Source organism: Manacus candei, unplaced genomic scaffold, assembly GCF_025592945.1.
Source record: "Manacus candei isolate 608988 ecotype Guabito, Panama unplaced genomic scaffold, ASM2559294v1 h1tg000071l, whole genome shotgun sequence".
Taxonomy (NCBI): domain Eukaryota; kingdom Metazoa; phylum Chordata; class Aves; order Passeriformes; family Pipridae; genus Manacus; species Manacus candei.
The window spans coordinates 219,906-245,132 of NW_026138119.1; the positions used below are offsets into that span (position 1 = coordinate 219,906).

Below are 25,227 nucleotides of genomic sequence, written 5' to 3' on the forward strand. Positions count from 1 at the left end.
TGAATTTATGCTGGGGAAGACTGCATTAAAACTCTCAATTTAGGCCTACAGTCTACCCTGCTGACAGTGAACTGACAGTATCCTTTATGCTACGGAAAGATTTCACACCAAGAAAGCAGAGCCAATCTTGAGGCCTTAGTGACCAAAATGAACTTGTCATATACTGTAAGTATTTACAAAGCTATTTTCTAAATGTATTTACAAGCTTAAAAGAAATAATCTGGAAGATAATAAGAAAGAAAATTAAAATAACAGTTTAAAACCACAGACATTAGCAAAGGTATAAAATCCTTTATTTTCACAGTTTGTCAAAATAGGTTAAGCGTCTAGAAGAAAGGACACTGTCACTGCTTTCACATTTGTATAGAATTAAAAAGGTAGATTAAGAAGAGACTCAATTATGAACCAGCCTATATAATTTCACCATTTATTTTGCTGTCAAATATTTCTTCACATATTTTATTGACTTCTGCATTTATTGTAAATGAAATGTGTAACAGCTCTTTGCTGAGAACTGGACAGACACGAGACATTGTACAGTGTTTCCGTGGTTGCTAAAGTATCCCAGCCTCCTGCTCGCTGGGCTGGTGACATGAATTCATCAGGTCACGCCTCGTGTCTGTGACAGTGTTGATCCTGGCACCCCGTTGAGTGACAAGGCACAATGGAATTGCTGCTGCCAGGGGTGCTGTTGGTGTTCAGCAGAGCCCGGGGGGCCGGGCAGAGCTGGGCTATGGCTTGGGAATCAGGAACGCTGCCCCCGGGGAGGGAACGGGCACAAGCAGGGCAAGCAGGACCTGCATGTTGCTGGATCATGGGCTTGTACAGAAACGAATCATTTCCTGCCCCTTAACAGTCCCCTTACAATGGTTTGAACCTGAACCTGTACAATCAACGTGATGGTTTTTTGTTTGCTTTCGTCTGAGACAATTTTGGATAAGTCACTCTTTGGTAAACTCAAACCATTTTAATACATTTACAAATACAAAGAACTAGATTTAAATAATGTTAAGATTGTGACACAGAGAAATTCAAGAAATATAAAATTTGTACCCATATCCTGCTATTCTCAACTCATTCTTCCAGGGAAAAAGTCACACCAAAGGCACCACAGCACAGGTTCAAGATAAAGGGTTAGGAATAACTGTACATTTCTTGGATTTTGCATGTCTCAAACTTAATTTATCAAAACTTACTTTTTTTTTTTTTTTTTTTTTTTTTTACATTTAATTGCTTAAAACATACACTTAGGGAAAAAACTATATCAGAAACAGCAACATGTTTTTAGGTGGGTAAACATACAGACTACCTGCCCTAGACACAGACTATCCCTTCCCTTACTGGAAACAAAAGTTCTGTTGTTGCTTCAAGGAGAGAAACATCTCCCCACCCTCTGCCTCTTTATTTAGGCAGTTTTGGGACAAAGAGGCAAATGATGTACCCAATTTAACTGAAACTGCTCCAATGGAGCAGGTGGGGGTTATACTGTAAATCCACGTTTTATGAAATTAATTCTTATTGCAGACTGCCACAATATTAAGAACTAGTGTATTTAATAAAGCTACTGCACAAATATGCCCCAACTTCACAGGGGCCAAAAAGCTGTACAACATAGCAAACCTACCTTTTTGTTTTCCCGTAATTTAGAAAAGCTTTTATTTTCTAAATTTCAGGAGTTAAACAGCATGTTCACAGACGTATTTTCAATATCAGCTAAACAAACATAAGACCCAATAATACAAAACCTGTATTTTAAAGAATTATGTGATTAATTTAACGATTAATTCCGTTCATCAGGTAGAATTCAGGTAGAATGTTACACAGTAGTGTTTGCCAGTCCATGCTTTTGAGGTCTCTTAAGCTATTGATTTTTTTGTGGTATTTTTGGGGGGTTTGTTGTTGTTGTTTGTTTGTTATTGGCTTTGGGGTTTTTTTAGGGGGTGGTTTGTGTAGGGTGGGGGCTTTTGTTTGTTTATTGTTAGGGAATTTTTTTTTTTTACTTAACTGTTACTATTATGTTTCACATTTTATATATTATACTGACCTAAATGATGAAGTTAGCACCATTTTAAAAACATATATTTGGTGAAACAAAAAGATTTAGAGTATTTTTAAAGTTGTTGGTAGCTCCTTTATGCAGAAAACAACCACTGAAAATAGCAGAGAAGCCACAGCAACTCTGTAATACTCATGAACACATGAAAAAACAGACATATTGCTCAATATTCCCATAGAGTATTTGTTTTTTTGTACAAAAAAAGTACAAATTCCAAGTGCTGGCATATCACTTGGAGCTTTAAGTAGGAAGTCAACGTGCACCTGAAAACGGTTCTCTGTGAAGAGACCTATTAAAATACTGCTTGGAAATACTGTGGTAGAAACTACATCTCTCTCTGGTTTTAACCAACCATGAAGAGCGATGAAGTTAAATTTAATTACCTGGTATGGTTCTACAGTACGAAATGAAGGTAGATTCTGAGGCCAGCCAAAACACATTTAAAACCACAATGCTACTTTTAGGTTTGCTAATATTTTTTATATATATATATATATATATATAGATATATCTATCTCTATATATATAAAAAGGTCAGCACCACAGGTTGTCCAGCTTGCATTCTAGACAACTAACAAAACCCCTCAACAGTTTAACCATAATTTAATAGATTTATGGCATTTGGTTTACATATGTTATAAAGCAAAGCTATTAAAACAAGGTAATTCACTTTGCTCACTTTTGCACACAAAGTAATAGTTTAATAAAATGAAAACCAAACAACATTCATTTAAAACCAAAACCATCCTCCCAAAGTCCAAAGTCCTAAACCCTAAGCAGAGAGGAGTCCTAGCAGTTGAAAGAGTGGTATATGGTATCAGCCTTGACATACTTTTACATTCACCTCAACCAGAATAGGAAAAGTGAAAACATTTTATATATATAAAGCAGATTTATATATATAAACAGACTCACTACCAAAACCAGTTAGTAAGAATAGATTTCATTGTGACACAAGAAGAATCAAAGCTATGATATTCTCTCTCCCCACTGCTGTGTAACTCATTACCAGCAAGAGGATTTCAGAAAATAAGGGAACTTACAGCTTCTTGGAGCATCCAGCAGAGCTGCCAATCTTATTCTAATATCTTTCTCCACTGGAGTTTGTGTCTCACCAGATCAATCAATAGGGACACTTCAGCAGACTCTTCCTATCTTTTCCCCAGCACAGTCTTTATGTTCTGAGCATCTCCAAAAGTAAAAAACAAACCCCAAACAACTCAGCCTCCTTCAAAAACAAAGAATACTTGTGTAGTCCTCTCCAGAAACCATTTCTAACTGATTTCCAGAAGGTCAGGAAAATTAAAAGGCTGTTACACTTGTACTGAAGATTACTAAAAGAATAAAATACTTTAAAAATACACTAGTAGTGTGCTTGTCTGTGTTGCACTTAAAATGTAGTATTTTAATCAGATGCGTTAGACATTGCATGAATTTCCATACTAGAATCCATGGCTTCAGAAGCTGAAGCATCATTATCTACTTTCTGTTCCACAAATGCTTCTGTTCTGTCTGGAGACTCGACCCTGTTTCTCACTTCTGTTACCCCAGGGTGATTTTTTCGCAAGTGCTGGTTTAGTGTACCCTGGAAAGGAAAGCATTTGCCACAGATCTCACAGCGAAAGGGTTTGTCATCTGTGTGACCACGAATATGATACTCAAGTTGGTCCTTACGGGTGTATTTCTTTCCACAAAACTTGCACACAAAAGGAGTTATTCCCATGTGCAATCGCATGTGTCGATCAAGGCTCCCTTTCTGGTTGAAAGACTTCCCACAGTAAATACAAATTAGCCTTTCATTGTATGGATACCAGTGACCTCTTGCATTTCTTTCCTGTGGACTATTTTCATATCCTGGATTACTCACCATGGATTCACTGTCAGCCCCTTGCACCAAGCCCTGGACATCACTATGCAAGTGACCTGTAGGTACTCGTTTTTGGCGTGCACGACCCCCTCTGAAACAGCTCAGCATTGACCTTGAAGGACTTGTATTGCTCAGGCTCCCAAAGGTTTCTGACACACCTGTAGCCTGGGATGAGGCATGGGTAAATGAATAAACATGTTGTAAGACAGACCCATAGGAACCAACATTTACTGCCACCACCTGCTCTCCGTCCACCATTTCAGTGTGATATCCATCGTCCCCGAGGGAAGAGCTGTCAGAGCAGCTTGGCCTGTCAGACTTCTCCATTTTAACTTTCACCTCTGCAATCTGACTTTCCCGTACTATCAGGTCTCCTTGCTCATGATCACCTTCAATCTGAATCTCATATTCAGAGATACTCCCACTGCTCCCTCGGTCTGAATGTCCTTCTTCTTGCAGACGACTCCGCAGAGTTTTGCCTGGAGTAGTTTCCATCCGCAGATCGCTGCCTGCTGTTGGCTGTCGCACCTGAGAGCAATAGGGAGGAGAGATCTCAATAGGGTTGGCAAAGTAGCTGCTGTCTTTAACGCCATTGCGATTCTCTGAATTTTCTTCAGCACCAACAGTGACAGAATCAACATCGCCAACAGTGATCTTTGAATGGATACTCTCCAGGATCTGCGTGCACTTGTCAATGACGCACTGCATCTGCAGGAAGCTGGCTGCAGTCAGAAAGCTGACAACGTCCTTCAGCTGCAAAGACATCCTTCCAGTGTAACAGAAAGAAAGTAACTGTTCAAAAACATTGGGATTTTTAATTACTGATATGGATAAGCCACTCATGGTGCTCAATGCTGAATGGTCACGGAAATATGGAGAGCTGGCAGCTAACACAGCCTTGTGGGCGCGGAACGGTTGCCCCTGGATGTGCACAATTATGTCACAGAGCTTCCCTTGCAAGCGGAGTTCGTTTAGCTGGCTCAGAACAGTGTTGCTGTACTCTGGCACATCAAACTGAATGAAACTGCTGCTGTCCATTTCTACTGATGTAAAGAGTAATCTGAAAGAAAAATACAAAGATTTACAACTGAGAATGAATATGGAGTTTTCCATTTAAAAAATGCTTGCAAATGTTTAAGTTACATCACCTCACTGATCTGTTAACTTTACAATTCCACTCCCTGGCAAGAACTGCAGAACGATACCTCCACCCTTCCAAAAGAATACCAGTTTTATAGCCATTAAGCAAGGTTAACACTTCAGAACCCTGAGTAGGTGTACAAGCCAGACACTACAGTGACACTTGCAAGGAACTGCATTGTTCAATTGCCCAAGAATTATTGTTGGAAGGTACTTAATGAAGTTTGAAAAACCTGCCAAAGAAATGCCACAGGCACGTGTGTGTGTGTGTGTGCATTTGAAAGAAAAGTGTTTGAGCCACCCATGGACTTTCAATTTTTAAAAAAATTTTCTTTTGTGATTTAATTATTTTTTTTTAATAAACCACAATATGAGCTTTGAAGCTCATCTCATGTAACAGTGATTTCCTATGTAGAATGATTTGACATTTAAATTCTAACCTAAATTAAAAGCCATGGGTACTCAACCACCAGGAAAGGACATTCCAAGAGGCTTTAAAGAAACGTACAGAATTCCAAACAAGAGCTAAAGGAAAGCACTTTTCACAGAGTACTATTGTAGAAAGCACACACACTTGTCACCCTGAGAGTGTCTATCTGCAGCATCATCTTACATTTCCAAGACACTAATCAAGTGCCCAAGAATCTTCAGACTTTTATTGCTATTCTTGTTCTTATTAATGCAGAAGTATAAACACACAATATTGCCACCATACCTGCTTTTCCAATTGAACAAAGAGATCTCAACATCATCCATTGACTTCAGATGCAGGAAGCATGTCCAATGTATCACAATATACTAGTGGATTTTTTTTTCTATTATGCTACATGCTGTAATGGGACATATGAACAATTTAAATCAAATTATGAAAATTCAGGTATTCTAAAAACAAAATCAACAGGTAGAAATACGATAAAAAGCCTGAAAGGAAGAAGTGGAGCTCTGTCAGCTGACTTTCACTTAAAACTAACATTCATAATTTTCACAAATGGAACTTCTTTTCAGCAAACACAAGAGAGCCAGCTTCCTGACTGGACACTATCTCCAGGTAATGAATACCTATTTAGAAAACTGGAAGAACCTCTCACAGAGCATTCAAAATCAAGTTATCGGAATTGCTAAACATGTTCTCTAAGTTATGAGTGTCATTAATGAAAATGGGTAAGCCAGCCTTCATTTGAGCTTTTATAGTTGTGATGTAAAAGAAGGGGGAAAGACATTTTTCCCACCTGTTATATCTGAGGTGGGAAATAAGGACTGCAAGATGTTTACCAGAAGTGATGTGATCACAGCGATCCATTCAGAGATGGCTTGGGCAGGACAGTTCTTTTATTCAGCAAACAAAGCTATAAAATGATTCAGTGACAAGCTGATTTAAGTCAGAAATCAAACAGTACAACACACAACCAACCCCAGTCCAACAGTGAGGCAGTTACATGGCAAGATTAACCTTGTTATTCTGAGCATCCCTGCATGCTGTACAGAGAACCACTATCCCAGTACCATAGGGAAGACAGGAGTCCCAGCAGTTGGATGCCTGTTTGTCACCTTCACTGGTGTCTGACAGGGCAGCAGGCTTCTTACAAACCCAACAGAGCTCACTACCTTTAATTTGTGGGGCTCATTAGCTACACACAGATGCAACACCAGCCACTCCTGATTAATCATTCATGATTCTCCATGCTAAGTGGAGGAAGAACTTTTGCTGACCTGAAGTGACATGAATTGACAAATTACCTGGGTTGAGGACTGTGTACAAACTAAAAGACCAGTCCCCAGCAGCAATAATTTGTCATTCCTGTCTAGGATGTACAGAAAGTTTGTCTCATACAGATAGTGGGCTTCTTCCTTGTCCCATACTTCTGTAAGGGCTATTGCTTAGCAAAATCAAGAACAACAGTATACTCCTAGAGAAAATATTAAAATACAAATTGTCACCACTAGCACTGGTCCAGACAGAAGGAACGAACTAAGGATAGGCACCTGAGTAGAAAAAAGATGCACATTTCATGCCTTACCATGGAGAAAAAAAAAATGTCCTTTTGATCATGGCATCTTGGCATCTCTAAATGAATTCACAGTCCTGGGACACAGCCACACATTGAAAATGGACTGTAAACACACACCAGAGAAAGTGTGAGAACCAGGAGGGAAGGACACCAAGGAGAAATGGAACCAGGGTGATACCTGCACATTATCACTCTGTTAGAACATTCCCTTAACTCCATATGCATATACATATCTACAAGTAATTCCTTGTTCTCAGGGTTGTTTCATCTTTCTTTTGGGAAAAAAGCAGCTTATTTTGCTAACGATGCTAGGAGTAAACAGCACGAATGCTGGCAGTGAGTGCAGAGGATGACGGAGTTAACAGTCTGTAAGTCTGGCTGCCAGTGCAGTAGAAAAGCAGTAAAAACCAGCAACAGGGATCAAGGGAACATACAGTGTTGCTTTGAAAGCAACCAAACAGGTCCAGTACACAAAAATAAGCCCCAAAGCAGTGGACAACAAAGTTCTATATCCACCTGCTTTTAAAAAACAAAGTGAACAAGCGACAGCACGCACGTGTGACTACTTTTCCACCTCAGTTTATTCCTTCACACGCTTCCTGTGACCTTGAAAACATCTGGGGTAGAAAGCTGGGGTTAAATGACAAGAATTTTGAACTGCAACAGCACTTGACAGAAGGGAACCCTACTTCTGCTTTCAGCCACAACCTTATATCTCCAGCTGGACATTCTGGAACTGATCAGGTTGCTGATAGACACCCCATTCAGGAACAGGCAGGACTGTAGCAGGAACAGCACTGAGGCTGCAGTAATTTTGCCAGGGTTAGTATCAGGGCACCCCACCTTCCTTCCATCAATTAGGGAAAGCAAGACCTGGGGAAAAACCTGGGTGTTACACGCATCAGAGAAACAGGCACCGCTAGCCATGTTTTACTGGTGAATAATGGCCAGAAGAAGAATGATCTTATTCACAGAGATCCCGAATGTCACTAGCTAGAAAATAAAAGTAATCTATAGATTATATTCCCATACACAAGAAGGTTTTATTTTATTTGTATACAGGATCAAGTTAAAAGCTCCATAATAAAATTCTAGTAGCATTAACCAAAATAATGTTCAGCAGGTACTGTACCATAATAATGCTCAATCATTCATCAGTGCTGGCAGGCCAGTAGCTCTTACAAGCCAATGTGATTTATGACTGAAACATTTCTGAAACAGTCCTGGAAGATCACCACAGTTTGAAAAGACTGATAAACCCCCCCCCCCCCCAATTTTTTAACAGTTTCCTTCAAGTTGAAACATCTCCCTAATCTCTTCTCTTCAGGGGTGAGGCATGTAGCATTAAACTGAAGCAGAAATGCACTGTAAAGCACAAATTAACTTTGGATGCACCCACTGTGTACTCTAAAGAAAAAAATTATCTCTGCAGTTAACCAGACAGTCATAATGAAACTTACACACATAATAATTCTTTACAGAATTAGCACAGGTGAAGAAAAAAAAATTAATGCTCAGTCAGAAGTCTTGTTCAGTACCTTCCATAATATCTTGGCACATGCAGAGGGAACCTCTGTTATTTAGGCTCAGGATAGCCATGTAGAACAGTAGTTCAGAATGATGACAATTTTATTTGCAATAAACAAACTCAAGCATTTGGGGGTAGTGAGAATTAAGACAACTCACAGCAACATTAGATACTCTCACTGTTAAAAGTAATGCATTTTGTCTTGCTTGAGCTTTCACCCCTGCCTTGAGTTAGTGTAAAGTTCGGGCAAAGTCCTGTAGAATTTCAGTCCACCTCTGCACACCTATTCACAGATAAGTCCTCTCTTAAACCTTTCTGCAAAAGTAGATCAAAGTGTTTAAGGTTTTCCTAGCTATTATGTATCCAAGAAACTGGCTGAAGGCACAGGCCAGAACTGGACACCAGGTTCAATAAGTCCTAGCAGGGCTCTGTGTTGAGCCTCCTCTGTACTTCTGTAGGTGATCCAGTTGCACTTAAAAGAATCATATAAATTCTCTCTGCATCTGTATTATCTTTATTCATTGGGGGTTTATACAGCAAATGTAGGCCACAGAATGAATTTACTGGTAGTGAATTGCTGCCCTACATCTTCAAACAAAAGTGTTCATTGAAGTAACCTGTGAACACCAGTGATAGACATTTAACATTTCTCATTAGATTTTGAAAGAAACTTACTTTAAAAATTATGTTCTATGAAAGCTCTTATTTAATTTAAAAAAACCAAGAATAGATGGTGACAAATCACATTAGGTATTTAATTTTACTGACATCATATAGTAGCAGCAGAGAAGCATCATATAACTACAACACGAAGCTGTGTGTCTGCCAACATCGTATTAGTTTCTGCTTCTAAGTCTGCACCTGTTTAATTTCCTTCATTCACTGAAGTATGATTCACCATTCTCACAGACAGGTGAATGATACAAATTACACTCATTTTAACTCACACAAAGGTGTGAGAAAAGATTCCTTGCATTTTTTTAAGTTAGCTCAGCAACAAGGGATCATTGGGGAAAAACCTCACATTAAAAACCATTACTGTTGTAGCATGTCTGAAAACAGGAATACGTAGAAAAGCTAGGAGGGTCATAATGAAAATTAAGACAAAAACAAAGCAAAGTGCTCTGACACCAAGAATGCCTCTCCAGACAAGAAGTGACAGGACAAGAGGAAACAGCCTCAAGCTGTGCCAGGGGAGGTTCAGGTTGGACATCAGGAGGAATTTCTTCACGGAAAGGGTTGTCAGGCATTGGAAGGGGCTGCCCAGGGAGGTTGTGGAGTCACCATCCCTAGAGGTGTTCAAGAAATGACTGGCCATGGCACTCAGTGCTCTGGTCTAGTTGACAAGGTGGTGATCGGTCACAGGTTGGACTTGATGACCTTGGAGGTCTTTTCCAACCTTAATGATTCTGTGATACTCCCTCCATACATTACTGCTCAGAGTACAGAGAAAAAGCACAAAAATAAATAGGTATTTATATAGAGCAGTGCACTTCCCCCTTGCATTTTGTAGGAGTCAGTATCTGCTACACCATCTGTGTGAGAACTCAAGACATCACTGCAAATATGTATCATCATTCAAGAGAATTTTAACCTAGGAATGTAACCTATCAGCTGTGATCATGGAAGTTTTTAGGCAAAGATCATCATCACTCTCACTCCTTTCAGACTGCATTTGCATTAGTCTTCAGATTTACAGCAGCCACACTAATTAATTCTGGCTATATCCAAGAAAAACCGCCATAAGGTATGTCACAGGCTACAGGGGGTCTCTAAGACACTCTTTAAATAGCTTTTAAAAATAGGGAAGAGACTGTTCATAGAATATTTTTACCAGTTTATACCTCTCATAGTAGTAAAGTATTAATTATGTTTTAAAAGTCAACGTACAGTGCCCTTGCACAGCTTTAAGCAGTGTGAAACACAGCACTACTGCTTCACTGCAAATCCAACCCCAAAGGAGGGGAGCTTCCCCACCTCTAGAAAACAGATTTTAATACTGCAGCCACTAAAAAAAAAAACCACCAAACCAAAAGAAGGTGAAAAAACCCTGTAGTCTCCCAGCAATTGAGATAATTTTGAACTACAATAAACTTAAAATAATATAAGCAGCAAATGCAATGCAAATATGTAGAACTGGTTTTTGCATCAATTCTTCACTTCTGAAGTGCCCATCAGAATCAAAGAAGAAACAGACAGTTTGCCCAAATTATCTGTAGGAAAGCACACAACAAAGAGTGAATTTGGAATATTACTCATTAGAAAACAGCTTTGAAAATCAGTTTGCTTCAGTTCTATTTTTAGACTACAATACAGAATCTGATAGAGTAGTGAAGACTACAAAGCAATTAAAAACTTTGTTACTTTACCTCTTAAACATGCAGGAAATGCCCAGTTTCCTCAGAAACTGAAGCCAGTTTAGTGTGTTCTGCAATATAGTTACTAGAAAGCTTATTTCTTGCACACTTGCATCAGTAAATATCAGAACACTCCAGTGAAAGTCATCATCCTCCCTGTGCAGCCAAAGAGGCCATGCTCTACCCTAAGTACTGAACACCTGCAGTGAAGCCACGAGCAAAGGTCCTGCCTGGTGGGTGAGCTCAGTGCTGCAGGACACAATTGCCACCAGCTGCCCAGGGAGCAACGCAGTAACTCCTGACACTCGGTTCAGAACAGCTTTACTAATTCAGACTTTTGTCTAACCAAAATTTAAAAGGATTTATTTTTACCTCACCAAGGTCCACAACATGACGAACAGAAAACCACTTCAAAGAGTGGATGATTTTAATATCAAAATACAACCAATTTATTTATATGTATGTACATATATGCACATGCACGCATAGACACATTCCAATACCGGTAACGCTACAAACCCATTCTCAGTGGTTAGCATAGTGCAGCAGGGAAATTGTTGAAATTGCATATTTAGCACTTTTATAGGGGAAAAAAAAAAAGGGAGCCTCCTATTTGAACAAATATCCAAAGCAAGCAGATGTAAAACTGAAGTCCAAGGGCCACCTTCATCCCTTAGTTTCTAACTGTTTTCCTCACAACTGCTTGCCTGTGTGAAGTGATTGAAAGAGTAAAAATGAAACAACCATCAATGCATAAAAAATGGTTTACTTAACAATTAGAAACCTCAACAGAAATAATCTCTAAATTTTGGCTCTAGAAATTAAATTACTACAAAAGAAGTTACAAGTATGTATTTATTTCTGAATGCAGAAAAAAAGTCACTAGGAGGCAAACTGAAGACAAGCCAAGATCAAAAGGTCCTTTCCAACTCAAACTATTCTGTAAGTCTATGATTCCAATATTGACGAAAGTATTCTGTCAGATAAATAAAACAAAGGGACATGTTGGTGATATGTGCCCTTCAAATCAGCAAGATCTTACAAGTAAAAATGATCAAAACCTTTTATTTTATGCACAAATTTCATAATATCCCCATTATGTAATGCTAAATAGTCACATGTGAATATCTGACAACTTTGAGACGTATGCTTTGAGAAGCCACTATAATTATAAAAAACCACCAGCTTATATTTTGAGACTCAGGATATATATATAGGCAGAACTTTCACAAGTGGGGAGTGAGAGGAGGGGGAGAGGGCTCTTGAACCTCCTGCTATCACAATATTATTTACTACCAAGGTAATACTTCATCACCATTGTGTATTTTAATCCATCCACTTTTCTATTTTTTTTTTTTTAAGGCTTAGTCATTCTTCAGCAAATCATAACTTTTTGGCTTCAATGTTTCTTTTAGGCAATGAAGTAACTACATTCTCTAGATATCAGCAACATTTTTTGCAGTAGATTTACAGTAGCTGTGAAGAGCCCTTTTCATAGTATTTTTCCAACCCGTTACCTGGGACAGACGGAACAGTCTGTGGCTGTCCCTAGACAGGCGATGAAGCACAGTCACATTCTGACACAGATGTTGAGGATTCTTTATCGACTGCAGTGCAGTTAATCCTATACCACCTGGTTTTCCCTTGGCGACCAGGCTCTCCTATGTCAATGTTTCTGAGACTGTTCTGGCGTGTTCCAAATTCACTCTCAAATATGATTTATTCTAGACCAAAACCAAATTTGCCTGCCGTGCACATCTGCGGGGATTTGGAAAGACCTTTGCATTAAAGAGATCGGGTTTTCACTTAGGATTTCCACTTCCTCTGACGGAACAGTAGCGGCTGAAGGGTCCCAAATGTCCCGGCAATGAACACGTCCCCGAAGGGGCCGGGGATGTGACGCCTCGCCCGAGGTAACAGCAGACCCGACACACGCGCGCCCGACCCGCTCTCTCCGCGGCAAAGCTGCACCGGAGACACCGACCCGGGTGACGCGACAGCCCCCGGCGAAGCGCGGCCGGGCCACAGCAGCCCCGGCGGAGCCGCTGCCGCCGCTCCGGGCAGCCGAGCCGAGCCGAGCCGAGCCCCGGCCCGCGGCCGCCGCTCCCGCGGGGCCTGTCAGGTGCCGGGACCCCCTCCCCGAGCACGACTCCGTCCCGCCCGGGAGCGCCGCGCCCGCCGCTCACCTGGGGCTGTCGGGGGCTCTCACATGGCGGGTCCCCGGCCGGCCCGGCCCGTTCCCACCGCCGCTTCCCGCCCGCTCCCACAGCCACTCGCACCCGGAACTGATTCCGCTGGCCGCCGTTCCGCTTCCTGGTGCCGCCCCGGCAGCGGGCGGAGCCCCGGGGCCGTCCGGGAGCCCGCCCGCGGCGCTTCCCGGGGCCGGGCGGAGCCGCCTTCCCGGCGCGGCGCCCCAGGGAGGTAGAAGGGTTCGAGCTGTGGCTGAATCCGGCGTGAGTACGGGTAGAGCCGCTCCGAGAACTCCCACGGGGCAGCTCCAGAGGACAAACGCGCTCAGAACCCCACTGGGCCCTTACAGAGGCAGTGCGGAAGCTTTTGAGGGAGAACATCCCCCACCCCAGCTGTAAATTACCACCTTTATTGAGCAAAGAATTAAGAAGTTCACCTGTGTTACACTGTCCCTGTAACTCGCACAAATCGCTTCAGCATGCATGCACAGGGATTTTTGTTATCCTGCACATACTTGTCGTTCAGGTAGTGCAACGACTCAGTGTTTTACCAGACAGTTGATGTACTACAATTAAAGTCAGAGTGACTGGTGCAGTAGGTCCTGCTAGGATATCCACCTGGTCTAATTTTGGACACCACATTCTGTCTTCTTAAGGTATGTTTTTCTCTCCCTATAAAACACAGAACACAGTCTTCAGAAATTAGACATTAAAGCTGATCAGATAAAGCAGCAGCCTGGGGAGCATCCTGATGAGGGCACAAATAATAGAGCTAAAGAACACACACAAATTGTATTTGTTCACTCACATAGAAGAAACTCGAAAACTTTGCACTTGTTCTTACATGCATTCAGTAAGTGTAACCAACAGCAAGAGAAAATGAATTTGCTTGTACCATAGTCCATTTGATTTTGCTGGAAACTGAGGAGCCTGGTATACAAATATTGCCTTCTCCAGGAATTAGCTGAACATGCTTTCAATGAGAGCGAGTTCATTTTTGCTTAGGTAGCAAGCAGCAGTTGGGATGGTTCCACAAGGGCAGAGCAGATGGAGGCTGGACAAAATCAATTGTTCAGGATGAGTATATGAATTTAGTCAGGGAGAGAAGGAATCCTCACAGGAAGATAAGGGAGACTTAGTCTTTAATACTTTTCCCAGTATGAAATTTCTTTCATACTTAGACAAGAAAAAAAAATCTATATTTTATCTGTACTTACTTAAATGTACCAGGAGGTTTTGGAGACATGCAGTTGCTGCTACTCTGTCTGTGTGTTTTGGAATTTCCCTATCAGCATGTACATTCTGTATTGTAACTTCAGAGATCACCATTCTGCAAAAGACAGTTATGACAAAACCTGTTTGATGAATCTGAACTAGCATGGAAACTAATTACCTAAAGCAACAAGGAAATGGGTCCAATTCTACAAATTCATCAAACTTACTGTGTTATAAAAATCAGGTTTTAGTTTAGTTTTTAATTAGACCACGCTGGTATGTTCTCAATATTTCAAGAAGACACATTACCAGATAATTTTTCTTTATATATTTAATAAAGTTATATATCAACAACTTTTGAATTTGTACTTTTCTTTGAGCACTTATTTTGGCAAAGTGAAATATTAAATACTAGTACTAGACATGCGTTCCTTTCAGTCAAGCTTAAGAAAACATTTACAAAGTTGACAGATAACGTTTATTAAAACATGTTATACGAAAAAGGGGCATGGGACTCTTCTATAAGAAGAAAATATTGAACAGTAACATTAAATTAAAACCATGCTGTACAATTAGGACAGCAATATTTATAGACAAAACTATCCAACCTCTGCAATACAGGCATAACATCTCACAAAATATCAAGTTATGCAAATTTACTATTATAAATGACTTGTTTAGAATAAAAACTTATAGCTCATTAAGGAAGATTCACTTGCATAAACAGTTACATTTCTGAAAGAAATATGGAATCCCATGAATAATAAAAAAAAAAAAAAGAGCAGCAATTGACAGACACAGGCTTCAAGCAAAAATCAGAACTTACAATTTAATCACATTAAAAATATACCATTTTCTTTTCCAGCATCTTCCCCTAGGGCACTGACAATTTACAGCTAATAGCTAAAGAAGCCAAGCTATCCAATGAAGCAACTAAATGACAAAAAAACAACTTTCATTTATTGTTTTGAGAAAGGTCCTAATTCTGTTAAAGCAAAATACTCAGTATACTTCTGTAGGTCTCATAATTCAGACAGGTCACCTTGCTGGCACAAAGCAAAAGGGTTGAGATTACAAACCTGATGTGCCTCCATTCTTTCAGGCTCAATAATACAAGGACGTCAAGGATTCTTTTTATAATGAGAAACACAGTACGTCAGCCTTTGATCATCTGCCTTGCTCATGATACAGAACAGTTTCTCAACTTCAGACACAACTCAGATGAAAAAAGCTGAGACCAAAAACTGTACTGACAGTACCTTCTAGAGTCTACCTGCTCACTCATAAAACAAAGAAGGTAAAGTTTAAAAAATGAAACAACAAAAAAACACACCCCAAAACAACACTGGTATCTGAAATAAAAGAACCTCCTACCTCAAAAGGGTTTGATATACACCTAAGCAACCCTGCTAACAGTTGAATTTTTCAGAATGGCAGTTACACAGATTCCATGGTAATTAACATCTGAGTTACAAAATGGAATGAAAAGGAACTTAGCTGTAGTATCATCAAGTATTCTTACCACTGCTAGGACAATGAATGGCTTCACAGCAGCAGGAAATTCTGAAAGCCTCCTGTGTGTACAATGATGCTGATTTTCAGAAGACACTTTACTACAGCCAAAAGCCACATTATTGAAGGTAATGAAGCATAAGGGAAGATTAATGAAATTCATTGTATACATATGCATTCATATTTTATATATATATATATATATATGGATCACTTCCCTCCTCCCCACAAACAAGAAATAATTTTTTGTACCTTGAGCAAGACCACTCCATTAGCAAAGATTAAGAGCCTGACAGAAGCCTTGTCTGTGTATCTTGGCTATGCAGAACTGCAGTGGCACCAGTGGCAGGGGCTGCAGGGGGGATGAGTGGCCCGAGCTTCTGAGCTGCCCTGTGCTAGTCAAGGGGGGTTCAGCCTGCACCAAAACAGATGTGGACAATCCACTGCATGCCAAAATCTCAACCAGAGGTGTGCATGTTGCCTCTGTTTAAACATATTTAAGGAAGAGTGGCAGCTGCTAGCAAGAGGTGCAGGGAGACACATATAGAGAATATACTCCTGGGGACATGTGGAGAAACTGAAGAGCTGCTCTTGGGAAAATACCTGGAGAAGTCACTGAGGATATGTATAGACATACTCACAGAAGGACACGCTCTGTGTCTGAGATTTACTTTTGAGAGGACTTTGGCCTACAGCTAAGCCATGCCAGAGCAGTACACCTCTGAAGTAACTGAGGCCCACAGGAGAGCCAGACTGGAACAGACCCATCCCTGAAGGGACTGTGGCCCGGCGTCACTATGAACAGTGACACTAGCCAGCCCAGAGCACCAGAGGACACCCACTAAGAAATGAAGAGCATCAGACAAGGCAGTGTGCATACGAACCCAACCTCCTGCGTGACCCTCACCTCACTAAAGGAAATGGCAGGAAATGCAACTCTTGGTGAAAACAAGGGAAACTGAGACTACAAAGGCAGGGAGGAGAGGTGTTAGACTTAAGCTGAACCTGAAGCAGGGAGAGGAAAGGTGGTTTTTAAGTGTTTAAGTAATTTTTTGTCATTTGTTCCCCCCAATACCTGAAATGGCGATTAGAAGTTTGTCAAAGGGCAATACATTGAACTCAGGAAAAACACCACAAGACAACTGTTTCACCTGTGCCATGCAAAAGTAAGGATTTTAGACATGTATCTCAAGCTGCCCTTAAATCATTGAACCTCTCAACTTGATCTCATGACAATCAGATCAGTATTTTCCTGCAATCAATTGGTTTCATGTAAATTAACATCAGCCAAGTGCTTCAAGATCAGAGGAGCAACATTTGTTGGACTTTTAAGACAATGCCATAACATGGGGTAAAACAGCTATAGGCAAATACTAAAAGGTTACTATGCATGCTAAGTCATTAAAAAAGGACATGGTTCCATAATATGATCTACTGGACCTGTTATAAAACCTTTAAAGTGTCTCTCGCAGTACAATTTATTTTAAAGCTTTATTTCAAAGTAATCTAACTGCAAATAGAAGTAATGTTTAACCTTGAAATATTCCACATAAAAGTCATTCCAAGCTGGTAAAAGAAACAGTTTTGCTGGCAGCTCTGTAGGATGGTCTGGGTTTGACAGACATATTTTTTGCTTGACCATGGTTTTCAGACTGGTGTTTCTGTCCAGCCTTTTTTATGGTTAAATGGGAAGAGGCACTCTTAACCTTTTTATGCAAAACTAAAGTGACAATTTCAAAGGGGCTGAGAACTAATGTAATACACAAGATCATTCTTGAAATGAGTATGTGAAGGAACACCCTGGATGTATTCAAGGCCAGGTTGGATGGGGCTCTGAGCAACCTGGTCTAGTTGAAGGTGTCCCTGCCCACAGCAGGGACACTGGAACTAGATGATCCTCAAGGTCCCCTTCCAACCCAAACCATTCTATGATTGTGTGATTCTAATGCCTTCTCTCAAACGTGATGATGGTACTTGCAGAAATGACACCCTATATGTGGTAAGGCCTTCGAGAATGGAAAAATAGGGCCACAGAGTGCAAGAACCCTTTCCACTACACTCATGTAAACAGGCAAGCATTATAATTTTTTTTAAAATATTAAAAAAGACAGTGTTAGCAGTGTGGAAACAAACCATAAGGGGAATATAATTTCTAAGTTTAAAAAACATACTTATAAAGTTTTATGGTTTGGTTTTTTTTTTTTTTTGTTTAAATACAAAGTGCTTCTATACATTAAGCAGGCTACAGTGTTAGTGAGCAAAATCCCTGTTACCTTGATCACAAGGGTTATACATGGCCGCCATAATATTTGTAGAGTTCAATTAAGTGCGAAGAACAGGAACTCTGTGGTGCTGACCATTCGTGCCCATTGCCAGCAATGGGTTCATTGTATTTGGGAATATCTGTTTTAACAAAACTCCATATGAAAAATATCTGAAGCATTAGAAGATTAAGAATTAAGAGCCTCTTAAAACAATTAAAAGTTTGTAAGTAGAATGCCAGTAAAGAAATTACAGTAATTACAGCCCACTGAGTAGTAAACCCTCAGCTCATAGCAGACATTCATGTTCAGGATACAGTTCAGTTGCATCCTAAGACAGTTTTTAACTGGGAGTTAAAAAAGAAACTGCAAAAAAGAAACTGAAGAGTAATAATCTTTGTGTGGTTTTGCTTCACTATACAGGGTCATCTGTTTCAGTACATTATCCTGCACACTGCAGTGCCTAATACAGAAACTGGGGCCGCGCAGGCTCGGGCCTTCAATGCTGGTTAATATTTTTCCTATGTTATCAGCACTGTACTTAGACATCACCTCTTTCTATTATAGCCTATGTATGCTCTAAAGGCTCTTTCCTTTTTATGTTTCAGTAAGCTACTGAGAAGGGTTAATTGCTTTGGCATTGGACTGCATTAAGCTTTCAACCCAAAAATCCTGTTGTCACCTTTACAACTCATGCCTTCCCTCTCCCTTCAGAGCTGGCAGCATCTCTCAGAACTGTACACACTCCTCCATCCATCTCCACAAACGAGAGCCCCACACATAGATCCTAATCCTAACAAAGAACAAGTGCCACTTTCCCAGCAAGAATCCCAGCTTCAGACATGTTCTGCAGTACCATTAGAAGATCCAAATCACATACTTCCTACTTTTTTTCACAAGCAACTTCATTTGAAGAGGTAAACAACTCTGCTCATGATCACACCTAACCAGTCACAGTAGTTTAGTACCAAGAATCTATATTATAGTTCTTACTATAATAAAGAATTATAGAGTAAAGAATTAGAAGTATAAATACCTACCAATGACTACATAATTTTCCTAAGGCAGGTTTCAAAAACTAGATAGAAGTTCTCAAAGAAGTTTTTGTACCAATAAAAAGTCAGTTCATGAACCCAGTTTGGTACTTGCTACTGTAGTAAGTCACAAAAATTTGAACAAAAACCTACAGTTTAAATATATATGGTTACTTTGAGTAAGTTCCAAATGTTACATACTACTTTTTTTTCATACTTATTACACACACTTCTAAAAGCTCTCACGATGTAGCAATTAAAATCTAATGAAGTCAAGAGTCATACAGCATTAGACCCTAGAGGAGCAAGGACAAATTATACTTAATACATATTGAAGTTTATATATTGATAAACTACATTTAAGTGCTTTACAGACTTTAAATAAAAATTAGCACAAAATTAGACATTTGTTTTACTGAAGATAGATTAAAAAAATGAAAGACAGATAAAGGAAAGCCAAAGCACCTTTACCACTGCCTTGCATTCAGCAATACAGCAAAGGCTACTGAATGACATAGACTATCTAATGATGCATGGGAAGTACGTTGGAGTCTTCAGTTTGAGGTGAAATTCTAATTTATTTTTTTTCATTAAAATGTGAATCATATAACCCAGTTTGGTCATCTTAGTTTTCTATTAAGTAGTGCTACCTGGATTCCCACTTCATCTAGGTATTTTCAGGATTTTTGTCAATTTAGAGCTGAGTTTTACTGTGAATTTAGATGACTTAGAAATACAAGAGGGCTTCTAAATACTGCTGTGATTACCATCAACGTCAGACTCCTTTTACAAGCACCTTTCAGATTAACCATTTGCACTTCACACACTGAACACCTGGAGTAATACTGCAGAAAGCAAAATATGTTTGATCTGTTTATACCAGCATAATCACTAAAACTTGTTTTTTGAGAATGTACAATAGCAAGTACCAGACATTATTTGCATAATTAGTTTATTTTTCTTACTCTATTAGACAAGTGTAAGCACTAATGTCTTAGTTCATCTCAGTAGTACTCTGCTCAGCTTTACAAGCTTGATAGGACTTGGTACAAGAAGTCACATGCCGATGAAAACTGTCCCGCCACATAAATCTTTTCCCACAGATGTTACATTCGTACGGTTTGATGCCTGTATGAATTTTCATATGGCCTACAAGATGGTGTTTCATTTTGAATTTCTTACCACAGACACCACAGCCATAAGGTCGAAGACCAAGGTGCATGCTCATATGCCGATCTCTCTGACTTTTGTGTGTAAAACTTTTTCCACACTGACAAGGATAGAGCTTATCAGCATGGGAGAATCCAGTGAGAGATGTTTCTTCTTTAATCCCGGCAGCCATATCAATGCCCTCACCATAGCCTGCTGCTATCATAAGATCCTGTCTGTGAGCACTTAAATTTCCCTCTGCCCTTTCACCAGAAAATTCTTCCATGGACGAGCCATAGAAGTCAACTTGTTCATCATAATTACTTTCATCTGCATGTTCATCAAATTCTGTTTCCATCTTTTTGTCACCTATGTGAAAGTCTTCAACACCCGAAGACTGGATTGAATGATCTGCTTGAATCGCATTCATGGATTCAGAAACTTGGTGTTCATCATAAGGATTATCAACACCTTCACAGTCCTGTTCAAACCTTTCAGGTTTCACATGGATCCACCGCTTGTGAGACATGATGCTGGGTTTGCTATACATTGGTCTGGTATACTGGTACTCTGCACTATCACTAGTTCCTTCTTCCCCATCCTGACTGGTCATTCCAGTGCTAAGTCTATCATGTTCTGTTGAAGAATTACTGGGAAGGTACTCGTGTTCTGTCAGCTGACACGACAGCTCATCTTTAGAGATTTCTTCTTCATTTTCGCCATCCCTTAGTTCCTGCACTTTGTGGAATTCTGTCTGTCCTCCAGAGCCAAGTTCAAAGGTTTCAACAAGGCCATTGTAATTACTACTGCTTGGGGACTGATGGTCACTGCCATGATTCATCTTCTGACACAGAACTGTTGGGTTCCCCTCTAGCACTTCAGTGCATTTATCCACTACATGCCACATCTGAAGGAAACTTGCTGCTGTCAGATAACTGACGATTTCTGGTGCAGGCATTACCAGCCGGCCTGTGTAGGTAGACAGAAGAATGTTTTCAAATACTCTGGGATTCATCACATCAGGCAGGACTATTCGCCTGCTGTTTTTCAGGAGAACCTGATCACAGAAGTAAGGTGAACTAGCTGCAAGAACAGCTTTATGGGCTCTGAAGAGGTGGCCCTGAACCACAATGGACACATCACATAATTGTCCTTGCTGGCGCTGTTGGTTCAACTTCTGCAAAATGGTGCTAGAAAAATCTGGAAATTCCACTCGAAATGAGCTTGACCCAGACTCCATTTCATTACCAATTAAGTGTTGTGCTGCAAGTGAAAAAAAAAAAAAAATCAGAAATTCTGCTTAGTCAATTACTGACCTTTCCATTTCCACCTAAACTTTTTCTTTAACAGACTCACGTGGAACTCAACCCAACATCTTCCGGAACCTTATGTCACTGCTGTACTTGTATTTCTCCCACTCCACCTCATTTCTCTCTCTTCTGAAAGCCATACTGAGGCCACAAATTGCTATGCCAGCACATTTTATTGTGTTTCTTCTCTCCAAGAGGACTCATCCACTACAGCAGGAGATACAAACAGCATGTTACCCAGTTGGGATAGACTAAGCATTTCAAGCATGAGTTTTGGATAACAAACCAGTTATTCCATGAAATTATAGCAGTAGTGCTCTAATTCCAGGATATCCCAGAGTTTGTAACAGCATATGAAAGATTCTGTATTTCAACTGGCAACAACCTCCTTGTTCCCCCAATAAACACTGATTGTACTCATGAAATATTTCACTTCAGATGAAGTTTTCAAAAGCGACTGTATCAACTCACCCCATGACAACAGCAGCACAGGCAGAACCCCACTGAAAATGATGCTTATGACCCTTGTACAGCTGCAGGACTATAATCCAATTTTTAATTCTGAGCCTATCAAGATGTTATTATAACATTATTTTCAGAAAAATCTTACAGAATTTAAAATGTCAATCAGGAAATTGATATTCTGCTGTACAAAATTTTTCCTGCCTGAAATGTGAATATTAATAACAACACAACAACAGCGTGCCAGAACCTCAGCTAAGAGCTCCCAGATTTTCACATCTGTGTTCCCACATCATCCAGACATCTCACTACAAAGTCCCTTAAGCAGTAATACAACTTTCTAAAAAGCATGATTGAACTTTTTAATTGAATTTGAGATAAGTTTGCATGCCACTATCATTAGAAACTAGAGAAATTTAAATCCAACCATGAAAGACCAACATTACCTCCTTTAACTTGCGCCATTTTCAATTTGATAATGAGAAGACTGAAGGCAGTGGGATTCTAAAGAGCCACAGGGCAGCAAGTGGTATCCTCTGCCTAGTTATGTGAAGTTGCCACCCACACAATTGCAGACCGCCCTTAAATCTACTGTCTTCAGCACTCCTCAGTTTTTCTCCTCAAAGTACCAACCAGGAGACCAAATCAGCTACTGATACTTTTCCAGGGAGCAATGGAATTCTGTGCCTGCCGGTTCAATTGTTTATTTTTCTTACCAATTTGCTTAAAATAACTTGACATAATTATTTAAGTACTTTGAGTTACCTTATACCTTGTGTACATTATGCCTACTTTTTTTAAACAATCAGATTTTTTTATACAGATGTAGGTCCTTACCTCCCTTTAGAATATTCTCAGATTTCAGATTCTATTTTTTGACACTAGCCTATAAAAAAGATAAGCCTTCAGGACATGTTCAATTGAAATTTAAAGACAGTTGAACATGTAGAATTCATATACAATTCTGTATATATGCCTGTAGATGCCTGTAGAATTTATATATAATTCCTGCTAATCTACACTGCCAACTTTCAGCAAGGACTCAGCATGTCACCAGAGAAAAAAATCCAGGTGGTAGCAGACTTTCGTGTATTTTAAGGTCTCATGAAAACAAAATGTAAGGAAAATATTTGCTATTAGCAAAGTTATAAACATCAGGAAAATTTCAGTTTTCCAAAGGGGTTTCACTTCCTCCTTCTACAACCTGTTCTGTTTCTGCATTTTGTTTACCCCAAACTCATAAAGCCCTTCTATTTCAACTAATAATAAAAAAATTAGTCTCCATGCTGCAGGGTTGAGTGAAACATACAAGGCACATATTAGTTGCTTTAAAATAACGTTACTTCTAAGAAGTGCGAGCAGGGAGTTCCTTCCCCTCTGCACACACAAACACCGATCTCTCACCCTCCTAACGCCCCCGCGCGGGGCCCGGCTCCAGCCCGCGGGCCCGGACAGGCCCCGGCATCCCGCGCGCCCGCGCGGCCCTGCCGATCGGCTCGGCCCGGGGCGGCCCCCGCGCCCCGGAGCGAGCGGGACCCGCGGCCGCGGAGGGCAGGAAGGCCTCGCGCGCCGCCCCACCCCGGAGTGGGCCTGCGGGGCGGGCCCGGCGACAGCGCGGCCTCCTGGTGGCCACGAGAGGCAGCATCTCACCTACGGGCTGCGGCGTCTCTCGCATAGCGGGCGGTGCGGCCCCGGCGCTCGGTGCGGCCCCGTCTCTGCCCGCGCCCAGCCCGGCCCGCGCCGGAAGCGGCTCCCCCTCTTCCGGCGGGCACTTCCGCGTTCCGGTCACGTGACAGCAGGACACGCATCCTGCTCGCGCCGGGGCAGCGGCGGCGCCCCCTGGTGGAGCCGCGGGGGCTCGCAGGGGTCTTACAGACCCACTGGGCCGGGCCGGGCCGCGCCGAGCTCTCCCCTCCCCTCCCCTCCCCTCCCCTCCCCTCCCCTCCCCTCCCCTCCCCTCCCCTCCCCTCCTCTCCTCTCCTCTCCTCTCCTCTCCTCTCCTCTCCTCTGCCTTTGCTCCGCAGCTGCTCCCCAGGGTGGTACGTTCAGCGCTGCTGTGGACACTGCCAGGACGGGACCACCAGACAGTACGGCTGGAGCCCGCTGTGCGCGCCGGGGGCTGGCTCGGCCCGCGTGTCCCGCACAGACCCTAATGTGCTCCAGCGCCGGGACTGTCCTGCAGCCGAACCGCTCTCGTGGCCACGCTCCCCCCACCCCCGTGACCCCGCTCGGGCCCGCCTGCAGAGGGCGCTGCTCCCCGCCCAGGCCCGTCCCGCGCCCGTGGCTGCTGCCCGAAGACTCCCCCAATCAAACCCATACAAATTTAGTAATAAATCTGTTTAAGCTTTAACTATTTGTTTTTTAAAGGAAAACTGGCGATAATAGCTTGGGTTTTAAATTCGTCACAAAGACTTCAACCAGCCCGGCTCCCCTCGGCTCGCAGAGCCCCCGGGCTGCGGCCTCGGCAGGGCCCCGACCTGCAGCCCGCGAGGCGGAGCTGCCCCGGCCCACGGCCCCTGCCGGCAGAGAACTGCGCCCGAGCCAAAGCCACAGAGGGTTTGTGTGGCTGAGCATGGGCAAGGGAACACGCTAAAATCCAGGGGGAGGAGGGAGAGCATCCCATGCCACGGGAGCTAAGGGAGGTCTCTGAGACAGAAGCCACCTCTGCTTTAGCAAGTACTGTGTTTGAACAGAATTTGGTCTGTGTGTATTTTCAAGTCTGGTAGTGCATAGTCCTGGATTAAGTCCATATCCTTCCTACATTAATGGGAAGCCTAATAAAAACTTTAATACAAACATGAGAAAGCCAATTTTTAATACAACACAATTATCTCATTGTTTTATAACCGTTATGAGAATACACTAGCAAATTAAGCACCACATAAGAATGATAAGCAGTAAAACAAGGAAGTTCTGAGAGATTAATAGTACACAGCTAACTGAAGTGTATGTTTTGATCTGTGTGGAGAACACTGTGATCCCACAGTTAAAAGTGCAAAGTGTTGCAAAAAGTGAATAAAGATCCATAGAGCAATGTGAAAGAAACAACAGAAGAGAACTCAGCCTGATTGCCAGTAGCATAAACAGCAGGAGCTGCCCTGGCAGCCTTTGTTGCACATTCAAGAGACAAGAGGAGAG

The 25,227-nt window shown here is 41.4% G+C and overlaps 2 protein-coding genes across 8 annotated transcripts; both read right to left on the reverse strand.

Moving 5' to 3' along the window:
• Window positions 1–1,864: 1,864 nt before the first annotated feature.
• Window positions 1,865–13,465, reverse strand: ZBTB34 (zinc finger and BTB domain containing 34). Of its 4 annotated transcripts, XM_051807773.1 has the most exons (4): window positions 13,144–13,256; window positions 5,779–5,893; window positions 3,924–4,983; window positions 1,865–3,245 (listed from the first exon to the last, which is right to left on the reverse strand). In XM_051807773.1, exons 2-4 carry the CDS (start codon window positions 5,817–5,819, stop codon window positions 3,231–3,233), a joined length of 1,116 nt encoding a protein of 371 aa, XP_051663733.1. In that variant the 5' UTR covers window positions 5,820–5,893; window positions 13,144–13,256; the 3' UTR covers window positions 1,865–3,230. The 4 variants fall into 4 exon arrangements, with proteins under 4 accessions (XP_051663733.1, XP_051663730.1, XP_051663731.1 ...); XM_051807770.1 differs by having other exon boundaries at window positions 1,865–4,983; XM_051807771.1 differs by lacking the exon at window positions 13,144–13,256 and adding an exon at window positions 12,475–13,097 and having other exon boundaries at window positions 1,865–4,983.
• A 1,221-nt stretch (window positions 13,466–14,686) lies between these two features.
• ZBTB43 (zinc finger and BTB domain containing 43) lies at window positions 14,687–23,874 on the reverse strand. 4 transcript variants are annotated; one of them, XM_051807778.1, is made up of 3 exons: window positions 23,740–23,853; window positions 21,674–21,834; window positions 14,687–21,580 (listed from the first exon to the last, which is right to left on the reverse strand). In XM_051807778.1, exon 3 carries the CDS (start codon window positions 21,555–21,557, stop codon window positions 20,163–20,165), a length of 1,395 nt encoding a protein of 464 aa, XP_051663738.1. In that variant the 5' UTR covers window positions 21,558–21,580; window positions 21,674–21,834; window positions 23,740–23,853; the 3' UTR covers window positions 14,687–20,162. The 4 variants fall into 4 exon arrangements, with proteins under 4 accessions (XP_051663738.1, XP_051663739.1, XP_051663737.1 ...); XM_051807779.1 differs by lacking the exon at window positions 23,740–23,853 and adding an exon at window positions 23,399–23,501; XM_051807777.1 differs by lacking the exon at window positions 23,740–23,853 and adding an exon at window positions 22,536–23,096.
• Window positions 23,875–25,227: the final 1,353 nt, after the last annotated feature.